The following is a 15,035-nucleotide window of genomic DNA, read 5'->3' as shown; positions in this document are numbered from 1 at the left end:
TTCATATTTCTCTGAATTTGGTGTGCAGCTTTCACTTTATAAAGGTTGTGCCCAGTGTCAGAAAGATAGGTTTGTTTCCTAGGTCATGGGTCGTCTAGCAGGATAATGACCCCAAACAGATTTCAAGAAGCCCCAAAAATGGATGGAAACCAACCACTAGAGAGTTCTAAAGTGGCAGCAATAAGTCCAGATCTAAATCCCATTGAGAGATATTACAATTGTTGTTGGGAGCAGAGAAGACGCCTTCAAAATATGAGAGACCTGGAGAAGATTACACATAAAGTGTCCAAAATTCCAGGTGAGAGGAGTAAGAAGCTACCGATTTCAGTTATTTATTCCAAATGATGCGCAACCAAATATTAAGTTCAGGGTGCCAACAATTTTCTCTGGCTCTTTTTTTAGTTTTATAAGAAATTATGTCCAATTTGCCTATTTTCCCTCTTTTTTAGTGTTGTTCCAAAACACACAAAGGAAACAAAATGTGTAATTGCCATCTTCAAGGGTGCCAACATTTTCGGCTGTGTCTGTTTCTGGTCATTCACATGCCCTGATATATAGTCAGGACTTTCAGAATGGTGAGCACTGTGCTGGTCCTGTAGAGCTGTAGTGGTGTGCAGGCTCAGCTTCCATTCCTGCAATGCACTAAATCATACTGATCGGTGGTGTGGGGCAGGAAGGGAGAGAACTGTGCAGTTGCATGGTTCTCGGTGATCAGGGAGAACACTATAATACTGGCCAGGGAACTAACGCCCAGGGGACTAGTGCCCTCACTCATTAGCATATGGTAAAATATCTTTAGAAATACTTTTTCTAAAGATCTCTTTATCTATGCTAGTGTATACAGGGGCGGTTACGCAGGGATTAGAGATATGCACCCAGAACTGCTTGTGGTTCTAGGTGCATATTGAATCTGACAGGTTCCCTTTAATGAAAAGATATAGTCTAAATGTAACAAGGTTTAATGCTTTTCACCATAAAGAATTAAATGAGTTTCCACAACAGTCTGAAATCACACACGGGGGCTGCAGTAGGACAGTGAACCTTTTATTTAGCACCATTTAGAACCGTGTAAGAAAACATCATAGAACACAAGAATGAATGATTCCTAATTATACATCTGGTAACTTAAAGTATAGATCACGTCTTTCCTATGCATACCTGAATACTGATTTGTATGAGACAAGTCAGGCTGAGCTATATGTTCTCGCTGGATAGTTACATGTGGTTTATATCCAATCCCATTATAACAGGACGATATAATTATTGCTTAGAGACGGCCAGAGTTTGCTAGTCCGTCATTCTTCATATTGAATGGGACATGTAAGCTGTAGACATCTGCCACCGATTGCTACTGAAAAGCAAAAACCGTTATACAAAAAAAATAAAAAATCAATTACACGATGGACACAACTAAGTAATGCTTTAGCAAGAACACCACAGCTCATACAGGTGTACAAGGAGGGGGTCCCCTTACAACAGGGGTGGGGGGTTTACAATGACAATAATATTGAAAATGCCCAGAGAAATGTGAGCAGATAACAAATCATAGATTTCATATTTACACTTGACAATAGGAACTTGAACAGATAACACATTCCTTTCTCCAAGAAAGGTATAGAACAAAATTTCTGTGTAGAAAAGAATTTGAAAAATATAAATACATTTTATTTTTTTACAACGTCGATCGGACTCCCATTTTTGTTTTTAATACAAAATAAGCAATGTATTGAATGAAATCAGCAGCGATGAGAAAGTGAACTCGGGAAAAAAATAAATAAATAAAATGAAAAATTAAAAGGACCAGGCAGACTTTTACGTTATTGTTTTCATGCATCTAAAATAATAAATGAAGCAACTTTGCAAATTGTCCTGAATACTAATCTCCTGCTGTTCTGTATTTCATATTTCCTATATATAACTCCATATATAACCCTAACCATTATAGATAGATAGATAGATAGAGGGATAGATAGAGGGATAGATAGAGGGATAGATAGAGGGATAGATAGAGGGATAGATAGAGGGATAGATAGAGGGATAGATAGATACACACACACAACAATTTATACATCTGTCTGTGTTGGAATAATAGCTGAAGAAGCAAAAACAAAAAAACAACATTTTGTTTCTGTAGCTCCGATGCAGAATTCTAAAAGTAGTGAGTTTCATCAATGTATGGTTTTGTTTGTTTTTTTGTTGTTTTTTTTTTTAATCAAACATCTAGAGTTAGGACAGTTTTGTCAAAAGAAACACCTTCCCCTCTGCCAAAAAAACAAAAAATGAAAAAAAAACAAAAAAACAAAAACCAAAAAGTGATGGCGGTCTCTCTAGCTTCTTCTTTCAAACAGTCCGTGATAAAACAGAGGCCGTCCGAGTGCTGTTGGACTTTTACACGGACCAATAGATTTTTCATTGGGAAGAATTTGATTTGAGACTTAGATCAATATCGGACAAGTCTTCCGAATCTTGTGTGGACGACTAGGTCAGCAAAAACAAAGACATATAAACAACTGCATAGGTTATAATAGGATAACACAGATAGAACTTGTACGAGAAAAAACAACATCTGAAGGAGCCCTAAAGGCAGACAGAAGACAGCATGATGGCAGATTCCATCTGCACGAGATTAACCATCCAAATACATAGGAGCTGTGGAAAGACAACTCAAAACAATTACACACACACACACACACACACACACACACACACACACACACACACACACACACACACTATATTATAATATATATAAATAAATAAATATATATATATATATTACACACACACACACACACACACACACATATACACACACACACACACACACATACACACAATATAATATATATTATATATATGTAATATTATATTGTGTGGGTGCATATGTGCCTATATATATATTTATTAAATATATGCACACACATACACACACAATATTATAAATATATATATATTATATTGTGTGGGTATGTATGTGCGCATATAAATAAATATATTATGTGGGCATGATTGTTTTTAGTTCACATGCTGTATATCTATATATGTGAACTCAAAACAATTACGCTTAATATATACACACACACAGTATATATATATATATATATATATATGTATATATATATAATACACACACACCTATATATTTTTTTTATATATCTTTAAACCAATTTGCAAAGTTTCTTTTTTTACCTTTCGATGCATTGAAACAATGAAGACATGGACTTTCACGAATTTGTTTAGTAAAAGGTCCGTATATCTGTAAATGCTCTTTTTCTGTGTGATGATAGACTTGGTGACAATTCTTCACATCCATGGTGTTTAAGAAGCACTTTTTTCTAGCCCCAATCCTTTTCTCCAATAGTAGGTAGTATTGGAGTTACTGACCAGTTTATTAGTGATGTGCTCGGTTCCGGTACCGCTGTCTTCCCATATATCCGTGCTCGGAATCCCTGAATCCTGTAGGACCGGATATCTGTTTCTCTATGTATTCCTATGAGTCACATTGATGATCGCTCATAACAATAGTCAAAGAAACCGATAAAACATTTCATGCAATGACCTTATACATTATTAGATGGAGCTTCACTTGAAATAAAATTAATACTGTCCAACCTATATAACCTGTGGCAACAACTTGTTGCAAAAAAAAAAAAAAGCAAGTAGAAAGTTGAGTGCTTAGCATAGAGCAATCAGACAGAGGCACCTGCGGTTAAACCAGAGAAGATTGCAGCCGAGTTTCAAGAAAAAAAAGTCCTATTTTCTGATTGCTGGAGAAACTAGAAATAGTTTCCTAAATTTGTAGCCGAGCTGGAAGAAGAAAGTTGCAGAAAGCAGGCAGAATCAGATTATTTACAAGTAGTGCAAGTGACAATCCATCCGTATCGCTGTATACATGTAATAATTATAGTGCTTTGCACCTACCATGAGACCAAGCTGCTGCGGCAGATTGTTTTAGCTGTACAAAATAGGGCAATAGTGCACAGTTCCCTTGGCTAGAGAGTTTTTGCACCATGTACTAAAGTAAGATGGGTAGACACCAAGAAGTAAAATCAATCTTGATGTTAAAAAAAAGTCAATCTGTAGTTTTCGGTGAACTTAGTCTCACGGTCACCGATGCCAAGGATGGCATAGATTTGCTAGCTAGAGACCTCTGATCACTGGGTAATGTATGAGACTTTAATCCAAATGGTGTCAGCTTGGGCATTGGTCTCCAAAACACATCGGAGGTCACTGTTTTTTCAGTCTTTTCACAAGTTGATGCATTTGATGCAGGAGTTTGGTGAAGTCCACTTTGGGCTCCAACTTCAGTGAGAGGTGGTTCTCTGCTTGCACCCCCTTCAAAAGCCACAGTAACTGTCTCTTGATGATGCTTGGTGCTATCTGGGATTTCCCCCTCTTCTAATTGCATGAAAAAGGAATTGAAAGCCATGTGTTTTTCTTTTACTTCCCTGCATCTATCTAAAGAAAAAGGAGACGAATCCCCATCTGCTAATTTACTCGTACTGCTGTGGGATGCTGCATCTAATCCTGGAAAATCGGAGACTGAGTCCAAATCGTCCGTATCGGTGTTTATCTGCTGATTGAGAAATGCAATCTCATCGAGGAGCGACGTGAGGTTTTCATCTGCTTCTTCTGCATCCCCCATTGTATCAAATAATGCACTCGGAACTAAACCTGCCTCATCAATGGCAGAAGTTGATTTATTAATTTCTAGATTGAGTCCGGAATCTCGGAGATCGTCAGTCTTACGCAGTGCGTCATTGCTCGAACTGACAATTTCACATTGCAGAGAGGCTCCGGTATTACTGCTGTCATTTTCCTGGGGTGGATTGTCGTGGAGATTTGAGCACCGATTAGGGCTTTTACCTGTTGTATTGGTAAGACTTTCTTCCACTTTGTCCATATGAAAGGAAGTAGATGGCATACATGACTCGCCAGGTTCAAAACTTGCATCCCACACAGACGCATTACCTTTCTCGGCTCTCAAAGAGTGTACGTCAGACTTGCATACCCGCTCGCTATCAGGTGTGCCAATGTCCAATTCCATGGCCAAATCTGACAGGTTTCCTGGTGCTAAAGATGTCACATTCACGATTTTTGGCATCATGGACAGGTCATCATTTTCTACAATAGAAGACATGGTTACAACACTGTTAATTAGTGAAGGGCAAGCGTGCGCGCCACGGCTCCTTACTCGATCGAACAGCAATATTGAGTACTGACTATAAGGGGGAAAAAAATGGGAATCTTGAGCATTTTCAAACTTACCCTATATTTTGGATTATAAGATGCACTTTTCCTCCCAAAAATTTGGGAAAAAATGAGGAGGTGCATCTTAAAATCCAAAAGTAGCTTATCGGGAGGTGTAGAATAGGCGAAGTGGGGGCTGTGCTGGCAGCTGTGGGGACTGCTGTGGTGCAGGGAGATGTGGCGGGTGTCCCAAATTCTCTGTCGGATGTGCAGCAGGGTGGTGTGGCGGGTGTCCAGATGCTCTGTCTGCGGTGTGGGCTTCAAATAATGGCGCCAGAATTGGCATGTGCGCAGATGGAGCTCTCGGCTCAAGAATCTCAAATGTGCACTCGCCGCCTCCGGGTCCATTGACCTCACAGCAGCGGACTTAAGGAAAATGGCACCCGAAGGTGGCAAATGTGCAGATGGAGCTCTCGGTTCAAGGATCTCATGTGCACTCGCCACCTCCGGTCCACTGATCTCTCAGCAGTGGACTTAAGGAAAATGGCACCCGGAGGTGGCGCGTGCGCAGATGAGATTTTGGCTCGTCAATGAGCCGAGAGCTCTATCTGCGCATGTGCCGACTCAGAGCGCCATGTCTTTCAAGCCCGCAGCACCACTGAGAGAATCTGGGACACCCACCACACCCCCTGTTCCATACAACCACCACAGCCTGCACTTCGCCCTACTCCAGCATTGCCCCTGCCTCCTGTGACTCCGCTCTACCAACGCTGCCGCCCCCCCCCTCCCTTCTGGTAAGACACCACCGGACCCCATTTTTTTTTTTATCTTAATTTGGGGTGCATCTTATAAAACGCAAAATACTGTATATGCTCAAGACTCAATTGAGTAACGAGCTGTGGCAAGCACGCTCGCTCATCATTAATAATAATCCATATGGATGGACACACAGATTTCGGAAAAAGACTAATAGCAGTTCTGTAGCTCCCATAATAGTAAATAGGAGCAAAGAAAATGGTGACGTTCAGTTGTGATAAAAGACAAGCATCGACATGAAAAATTCTCATACCTGAGAAAGCAGGCGTAAAGGCAGAAAGGTCACCGGGTTCCGCAGATAAGGAGACGGGGACAGGGCTATGACCAACAATATCTTTTAATTGTACTGTACTTGGAAGCTGAATTACCACAGAGGTCATTCCTGGAAAAGGTAATTATTCAGAAAGTTGGCTTAAAGGGAACCTGTCACCAGATTTGGTCACCACCAGTGGGCTCTTATATATAGCATTCCAGAATAATGTATATAAGAGCTTAGGCCGCTGTGTAGAACATAAAAAAACACTTATAATACTCACCTGGGGGGGGGTGATCCGGTCCGATGGGTGTCGCTGCTCTCCAGTCCAGCACCTAGTCTCTCGGGTCCGGCGCCTTCTCTCTGCTGTGATCTCCATCCTCCTTCTTCCCAGGCCAGCATGGCTTATGCGTCTACATAATCTACACAAGCTGACAATGCGGTTCCTGAGTAGGCGCAATTTGATCTGCCATGCTGAGGGCAGATCAAAGTACTGTAGTGCGCAGGCACGAGAGAAGGTTAAAGACTGCCCGTGCATGCGCACTACAATACTTTGATCTGCCCTGAGCAGTGCAGATCAAAGTGCGCCTGCGCAGGACCACAATGCCAGCCAGTATGGATTACATAGGATGCGTCATGCACACAGGCCTCAGAAGGAGGACGACGATCGCCACAGAGAGGAGGCACCAGACCGGAGAGAGGAGGCGCCGGACCGGAGAGTAGCGACACCTACTGGACCGGACTGCCCCTTTTGTAATAACCTAAGTGTTTTTTTACATTATACAGGACGGCCTGGGCTCTAATATACAGAATTCTGGAATGCTGTATATAAGGGCTCACTGATGGCGGCCGCAGCTTATAGGGGACAAATCTGGTGACAGGTTCCCTTTAAAAACAAAAATCATCTTGGGCAACTTTTGACTACGAATGAAAAATATTTAACTCTACCCAGAAAAAAAAAAGTTTTACCTGACTTTATTTGTGCAGGACTTAAATCTGCTTTTATGAGCGTCAGGGGACTCTCCACAGCCTGTTCTGCTGGTATATTATGTTCCATGTGCCCTGTTGGTGCCATCAGTACATGTGAAGTTGGTAAAGAGACACCGGGCTGCTGTTTTCCTATAAAACAAATATATTTTTTATTTGGTTCTTGATAAATGGCTCAGACTTCACCATATCCCAATGTTGCTTTCCTGCCCTTCTTCAACATCCTATCCCAATTTGTAGTAGGTATAATAATAATATTAGCAAATACCTCCAAATAGAAATGCAGTATAGTTCTCCTGATTAGTTATCTCTCTTGCCTCATATGCAGGGCATTGCAGCTTAGGTATCCATGGTTACGATCAAGAGCCACTAAGTGACTAACTGGCACTATACAAGTTTATGTAGGCAAAGACACTTAAGCTGCAATGCCCTGCACACGAGGTAAGTGACTTGGTTAATCAGAAAGTATACTACATTTCTAATTGGAGGTATTTGCTAATATAATTATTACCATAATACATATTGGGATAGGATTTTAGAGATTTTTAAGTATATATGTGTTAAGAGGATTGTCTGGAAATAAACATTTGGGATAGGGGATCAATTTCATTGTTGGAGGTACCCCTCCACCAACGAGCAAATATCTGCTCTGGGATCGGCCACAAGTAAGAAATGGATGGGGTGATATACAACAGCCTCTGTATATTGATTAGTAAAGGCCCCTTTACACTAAACAACTTACCAGCGATCCCAACAACGATACAACCTGATAGGGATCGCTGGTAAGTTGCTAAGAGGTCGCTGGTGAGATGTCACACTAAGCGACGCTCCAGCGATCCCACCAGCAACCTGACCTGGCAGGGATCGCTGGAGCGTCGCTACACGGGTTGCTGGTGAGCTGTCACACAGGCAGATCTCACCAGCAACCAGTGACCAGCCCCCAGCGCCGCGTGGAAGCGATGCTGCGCTTGGTAACTAAGGTAAATATCGGGTAACCAACCTGTTATTTACCTTGGTTACCAGCGCACACCGCTTAGCGCTGGCTCCCTGCACACCTAGCCACAGTACACATCAGGTTAATTACCCGATGTGTACTCTGCTACATGTGCAGGCAGCAGGAGCCGGCTTCTGCGGACGCTGGTAACCACGGTAAACATCGGGTAACCAAGAAGCCCTTACCTTGGTTACCCGATATTTACCTTCGTTACAAGCGTCCGCCGCTCTCACACTGCCAGTGCCGGCTCCCTGTTCCCTGCACTCCTAGCCACAGTACACATGGGGTTAATTATCCGATGTGTACTGTGGCTACGTGTGCAGGGAGCAGGGAGCCGGCACTGACAGCTGAGAGCGGCGGATGCTGGTAACGAAGGTAAATATCTGGTAACCAAGGTAAGGGCTTCTTGGTTACCCGATGTTTACCGTGGTTACCAGCGTCCGCAGAAGCCGGCTCCTGCTGCCTGCACATTTAGTTGTTGCTGTCTCGCTGTCACACACAGCGATCTGTGCTTCACAGCGGGAGAGCAACAACTAAAAAATGGTCCAGGACATTCAGCAACAACCAACGACCTCACAGCAGGGGCCAGGTTGTTGCTGGATGTCACACACAGCAACATCGCTAGCAACGTCACAAAAGTCGTTCCTCAGCAGCGATGTTGCTAGCGATGTTGCTTAGTGTGACGTGGCCTTAACACCGCCACTTTTATCTCCCATTCAAGTAAATGTTACATTAACAGCAGTACTTGGAAGCAGCCATCGGTGTTGGTCCCGGGCGTCAGACCCCATCATAGATATCTTATCTTTATGTCAAAGAAATTATAACCTTCATAAATAGAGTGGATGTAGAAGGAATGAGCCTATTGCACTGTTCCTAATATATAAAACCAAGCTAAAACATTTAACAAAACAGAACAGAGCAACACTTGAAATCAGCTACTTTTAGAAGGTTATTCCCACCCCCAAAAAGAGTAATCACCTATATACAGGACACGGAAAATCTTGAGAAAAGGAAATCAGAACACTAAGGGTGGCACGGTGGCTCAGTGGTTAGCACTGCAGTCTTGCAGTAGGCTCAGTGGTTAGCATTGCAGTCTTGCACCGCTGGTGTCCTGGGTTTAAATCCTACCAAGGACAACATCTGCAAAGAGCTTGTATGTTTCTCCCTGTCTTTGCGTGGGTTTCCTCCGGAGTCTCCGGTTTCCTCCCACACTCCAAAGACATACTGATAAGGAATTTAGACTCTGACAATGTTGCTGATGTATGTAAAGTGTTGTGGAATATGTTAGTGCTATATAAAAAAGAAATAAAAACTGAGAACCTCAGCAATACAGAGATCGAAGATCTGGAACATGAAAAACGGGGCTCTGCAGCCTTTTCCGGAATATAGCAGAGGGGCACATGTGCGGCCATTGCTTCATTCATTATCTATAGAACTGCCGAGCACAGCGCTCAATTATTTCCGTCAGTCCCATAAGCAATAAATGGAGCAAAGACCGCTCATGTGCACCTCTGCTCTACTCAGGACAGGGTGGGGCCTATGATTGAGGAATAACTATTTTTGTGACTAAGGATACGGTTCCAATTTCGTATAGTTTCCGATGCGAGAGCATAGGAAGTGATATGCTAATGACCCTCTGCTGCGAGCGTGAGTCGAGGGTCATGCGACTGTGATCCAATCTTGTGATCAGATCACAGCTGCGGAGAGGGGGAGGGAGCACTTTCTCCATCTCCTCCGCTGCCCGTCTCGGCGTACATCATACTGCGGTGGGATGACATTTGAGTGCAGTGCGATGTTTCACATGCTCCCATAGACTTATATGGGGGTGCGCGAGCCGAGAATCATTCCAAAACGCAGCGTGCTGGAATTCATTTCTCAGGCCAACATGGCATAAGAAATCAATCGCAGATGGACACTGCCCCATAGTTTTGCACTGGTGCGAGTGCAGTCCGATGTTTTATTGGACTGCTTTCGTCCGTACAAAACGCAAGTGGAACCGAGCCCTAAGCCTTCCACTAGGACTGATTCTTTGCGGGGATAAAATGATTCTTAGGATAAGACCAGGTCGCACATACCATCCGTTGAAAGCAACACAGATTTTCTTCCAAGTATGATAGGCTTCTTAGTTTTGCTTCTTAGTGTTTCGTACGATTCCTCCAGCTTCAAGGGAACAAAAGGTTCTCTTTTTGGTAGAGGCAAATTTATAGATTCTTTGTGAAGATCATCATCCTCCTCCAAGTTTATTATTTGCGTCTCGGCCGCCATAGCTTTTTCCTTTGCACATTTATATTCCACTTTCTTCAATACGACTTCCTTTGATTTTCCTATGGGATGATAAAATATAAGAAATATGAAAATTAACCTCTTTCCCCAAAAATAAGACCGTGTCTTATACTAAATTTTGCTTCCAAAGATGCGCTAGGGCTCATTTTCAGTAGATGTCTTATTTTTCCATAAAGAAGAATTCACATTTATTGTTGAACTAAAAAAAAAAAAATGAACATTTATTATATACTGTACAGTAGTTGTCATCACAAACCGGCATAACCAGACAAACTGAATCCTATCAAGAATTTCTCGATACTACCATTATTTCCATGTATAACAATCTATGGTGCATTTACCAATCACGATATTTATGAACACAAAATCAAGATTTATTCAATGACAGTCATGTCATCATTTTCTGGATCATCATCATAGCAATCCAAACCCTGAATTTCCTGGTGAATTTCTGACAATTCCTCTGTGCAGAGCATCTTGCACACTAAGAGATGCTCTGCTGTGTTTTCCTACTTGCTGGCAGGTTGACTGACAGCACAGGATTCCATGCTGCTTCTGGGAGGAGCTGATTACTCAAGTGTTCCATCTTCCTAGTAATTGCTCTGCTTCTTTACTGAGCATGCTTCCCCAGAACCTTGCCAGTCGTACATTCTGGTTTTGTAGTTGTGCTGTTGGCCTGTGTTCTGATCTTTGACTCCTCTCTGCCCGCTCCCTATTCCTGTTGTGACCCCCCTGGCTTTTGACCTCGGACCATTACCTGACCACGTCTCGGCTTTATCCCTGAATCTATTATGTGCCCTCCTGGAATTCTGACCCTCAGATTATGACCTGACTACGCTTCTGAGTACTCCCTGTATCCATACGTGTCCACCTCTTATCAGACCCCGGCTTGCATGACTACTCTTCCGTCTATACCATCCCTAAGTAGTGACTTTCATTACAATTTCCTTCAGAATCATTGGCCCAAATCTCTCATGTCTAGCAATAGTACGGTCCTTAAATGAGTTTCCATGCTGATTTCTCTCCATTCTATCTTCCATGTAGTTATTCATTTCCATGCACAAATTGTCCTTGAATGGCTTGTTTATTGCAATATCCAGAGTCTGGAGACAGACCGTCATTCCTGTGGGAATTATTATTACTTTCTTTCGTGAAGACATTTCTTCATGTCTTTAGCACGGTGTGTGCTGGCTGCATTCCAGACTAGCAGACCTCTTTGGCTCCCTCGCATAATGTCATGATTTCTCTGTGCAGAGCATCTTGCACAGTAGATGTGCTGCTGTGCTTTCCTGGACTACTGAACGGTATCTTGCACATTAGGAGATGTTTTGCTGTGTTTTCCTGAGCTGCTGAGCTGGCAGGTTGACAGACAGCACAGGATACCATGCTGGTTCTGGGAGGTACTGATCGCTCAGGTGTTCCACCTTCTTGGTAATTGCTCTGCTTGATTACTGAGCATGCTTCCCCAGAACCTTGGAAAAACCACAAAGAACTATATAAAAAAAACACCAAAAAGGAGCCAAGACAAATGATATGTGCACACACAGAATGTGGTGAGCCTTCCTCATAAAGATGGCTGCAGCCGAGGTGCAAGATGCTGATGTCACAGCCACTCAACCTCCACACTAGGGGGGAGGGGCGGCTGCTTAGCATAAGACATGCACACTAATAAGGCTTGCACTGGGAGCCCATCATATAATGAGTGAAATGCACAGTGTCTGAACTGTGACCTATAAATGACGCCAGAAACCCAGGTCAGGCGGGCAAAACAGCACTATATAGGTGCATCTCGCACGGATACACGAGACGCACAGTGTCTGAATAATGGCCTATAAATGACGCACAACACCAGGTCCAGGCGGGTCAGTTAGCACTATGAGTACATAACACATGACAGGCTCACCATTTAACCACCTGAATTCAAAAGGTCCACACACATCCTGCAAAAATGGATAAAATGTGCCATGTCCATTTCACTCATTATATGATGGGCTCCCAGTGCAAGCCTTATTAGTGTGCATGTCTTATGCTAAGCAGCCGCCCCTCCCCCCTAGTGTGGAGGTTGAGTGGCTGTGACATCAGCATCTTCCCCAGAACCTTGCCAGTCATACATTCTGGTTTTGTAGTTGTGCTGTTGGCCTGTGTTTCTGCATGTGTTCTGATTTTTGTTTCTTGACCTCGGATCATTGTTTGGCTCCTCTCTGCCCGCTCCCTGTTCCTGTCATGACCTCCTGGCTTTTGACCTCGGACCATTACCTGACCATATCTCAGTTTTCGCCCTGAATCTATTACGTGCCCTCCTGGAATGCTGACCCTCGGATTGTGACCTGACTACGCTTCTGTATACTCCATATGTGTCCTCCTGTTACCAGACCCCAGTTTGCCTGAATACTCTTCCGTCTATACTATCCGTAATGAGTGACTTGCATTACAATTTCTTTTAGAATCATTGGCCCAAATCTCTAATGTCTAGCAATAGCACTGTCCTTAAATGAGTACTTCTTGGCAATGTAGCCTTCTCATAGTGCATTTGCAATGCAACTCTCAGTGATTTTCACCCATGAATGCTTCACCCAAGTCACAACCTCTTGCAGTTTAGGATTCACAAAGTTTCCACGCTGATTTCTCTCCATTCTATTTTCAATGCAGTCATTAATTTCCATGCACAAATTGTCCTTGAATGGCTTATTTATTGCAATACCAAGAAGCTGGAGATAGACAGTCATTCCTGTGGAAATCATTATTTCTTTTATTTTCTTTTGTGAAGAAATTTCTTCATGACTTTTGCGCAGTGTGTGCTGGCTGCATCCCAGACCTCTTTGGCTCCCTCGCATAATGTCACAACTCCTCTGTGCAGACATCTTGCACACTAGGAGATGCTCTGCTGCGCTTTTCTGGACTACTGAGCCAGCAGTGTTACGATTCCTCTGTGCAGAGCATCTTGCACATTAGGAGATGCTCTGCTGTGTTTTCCTGAGCACTGAGCTGGCAGGTTGATTGACAGCACAGGATTCTATGCTGGTTCTGGGAGGTGCTGATTACTCAGGTGTTCCATCTTCCTGGTAATTGCTCTGCTTCATTACTGAGCATGCTTCCCCAGAACCTTGCCAGTCGTACATTTTGGTTTTGTAGTTGTGCGGTTGGCCTGTGTTTCTGCATGTGTTCTGATCTTTGTTTCTCGACGCCGAACCATTGTTTGACTCCTCTCTGCCTACTTCCTGATCCTGTCATGATCACCTGCCTTGGACCATTACCTGACCACGTCTCTGTCTTCTCCCTGAATCTATCTGACCGTCGGATTGTAACCTCACCACGCTTCTGTGTACTCCCTGTGTAGATACGTGTCCTCCTGTTACCTGACCTCGGCTTGCCTAACTACTTTTCTGTCTGTACTATCCGTAAGTAGTAACTTGCGTTACACATAACAAGCGGCAGCACTAAATCCACCTACTTCCTTATAACTTCTTGTGTGGCCCAGGCTTTTTCAGTTTCAAGAATAAAAATGCCTGAAACATGTTCAACCTTATCTTTCTTGCCCTTAGAAATTATTAAATGGTGGGACTTTAGTGCCATCCAGACGAATTGCAACAATACTGGTAACACGTGCACTTTTGTAAGCAGTAGAGGGGAATGTACACTGAGAAGGCACCCCTGTTTGAAATGTTTGGCCTATAAACAATGCAGTTTCATCCATAGCAATCACGTTGGAAAGATTGTATTTAGAGAAGTCTGTGTCATCAATAAAGGACTTGAATGCACATGAACGTTTAACAATTTCAGCATCTTCCAGCCTAAACAGTGTTGTGGATCTTCTTACAGACAGTTCACTTCGCTGACGGAAGCTGTCCAACCAGTGTTGTGATGCTTTGAATTCTTCGGGGGCTATTTCGAACTGTGGTGCCATTGCAGGGGCAAATTCTTGAATTTGAGCCCTATTCACAACCAAAGTTTTTGCTCTCCTGTCAATAACCCATTTACAGATCAGGTGTTCCAGCTCGGAAAATAATGGTTACCGACCTGATCCACACTTGAGCTTTTTAGCATTTCCACTGTCCACTTGTTGACTGAGGTTACCGTAAGCTGCTCGCCATTTTCGGATCAATCGGCTACTCAACATCTTCCCTTTGCAGAAATCAGTAAGATTTTTGCCCCGAGAGTCTTCCACGATTCCTTTCTTGTACTCGACGGAATAGCGCTTTCTTTTTGCACTCATGTCTAGGGGTAAAAATACACCAGTACTGTTTATTTCTTGTACTTTAGACCCTTCAGCAGAAAAGCAGATACCCTCTAAAGAATCAAAAGTAACACACCGAGTGCCTGACTCACACACAGGGCCATAAACAATAAGGGCTGTAAAGTATCTGGCTCACACACACTGTCTGGAGACTGTAACAATCTCCCACTGCAGCTTCCGGTCACCAAGGGGAGCTCACCACAGCAGTTCCTGGACCACTTGTGAAGGAGGGACAATATTGCAGCTTCCAGCCACCAGGGGGAGCTCACCACACACAC

General features: G+C 43.2%; 1 protein-coding gene across 5 annotated transcripts in view; it reads right to left on the bottom strand.

Annotated features, from left to right (window-relative positions):
- Positions 1-1,031: 1,031 nt before the first annotated feature.
- Positions 1,032-15,035, bottom strand: part of MGA (MAX dimerization protein MGA) — a 259,036-nt gene continuing 245,032 nt past the window's right edge. For 4 of the 5 annotated variants that reach the window (XM_075331070.1, XM_075331069.1, XM_075331072.1 and 1 more), the window contains exons 24-28: positions 14,541-14,738; positions 10,316-10,564; positions 7,229-7,378; positions 6,260-6,388; positions 1,032-5,124 (exon numbers count right to left, since the gene is read on the bottom strand). In XM_075331070.1, coding sequence (XP_075187185.1) covers positions 4,073-5,124; positions 6,260-6,388; positions 7,229-7,378; positions 10,316-10,564; positions 14,541-14,738 — 1,778 coding nt within the window. In that variant the 3' untranslated portion in view covers positions 1,032-4,072. The remainder of the gene's footprint in view (positions 5,125-6,259; positions 6,389-7,228; positions 7,379-10,315; positions 10,565-14,540; positions 14,739-15,035) is intronic. The other variant, XM_075331073.1, reaches the window with a different exon arrangement.

Source organism: Anomaloglossus baeobatrachus, chromosome 12 (assembly GCF_048569485.1).
Source record: "Anomaloglossus baeobatrachus isolate aAnoBae1 chromosome 12, aAnoBae1.hap1, whole genome shotgun sequence".
Lineage (NCBI taxonomy): Eukaryota > Metazoa > Chordata > Amphibia > Anura > Aromobatidae > Anomaloglossus > Anomaloglossus baeobatrachus.
The sequence above is the reverse complement of the archived record's forward strand: the minus strand, read 5'-3'. Positions and strand labels throughout refer to the sequence as shown.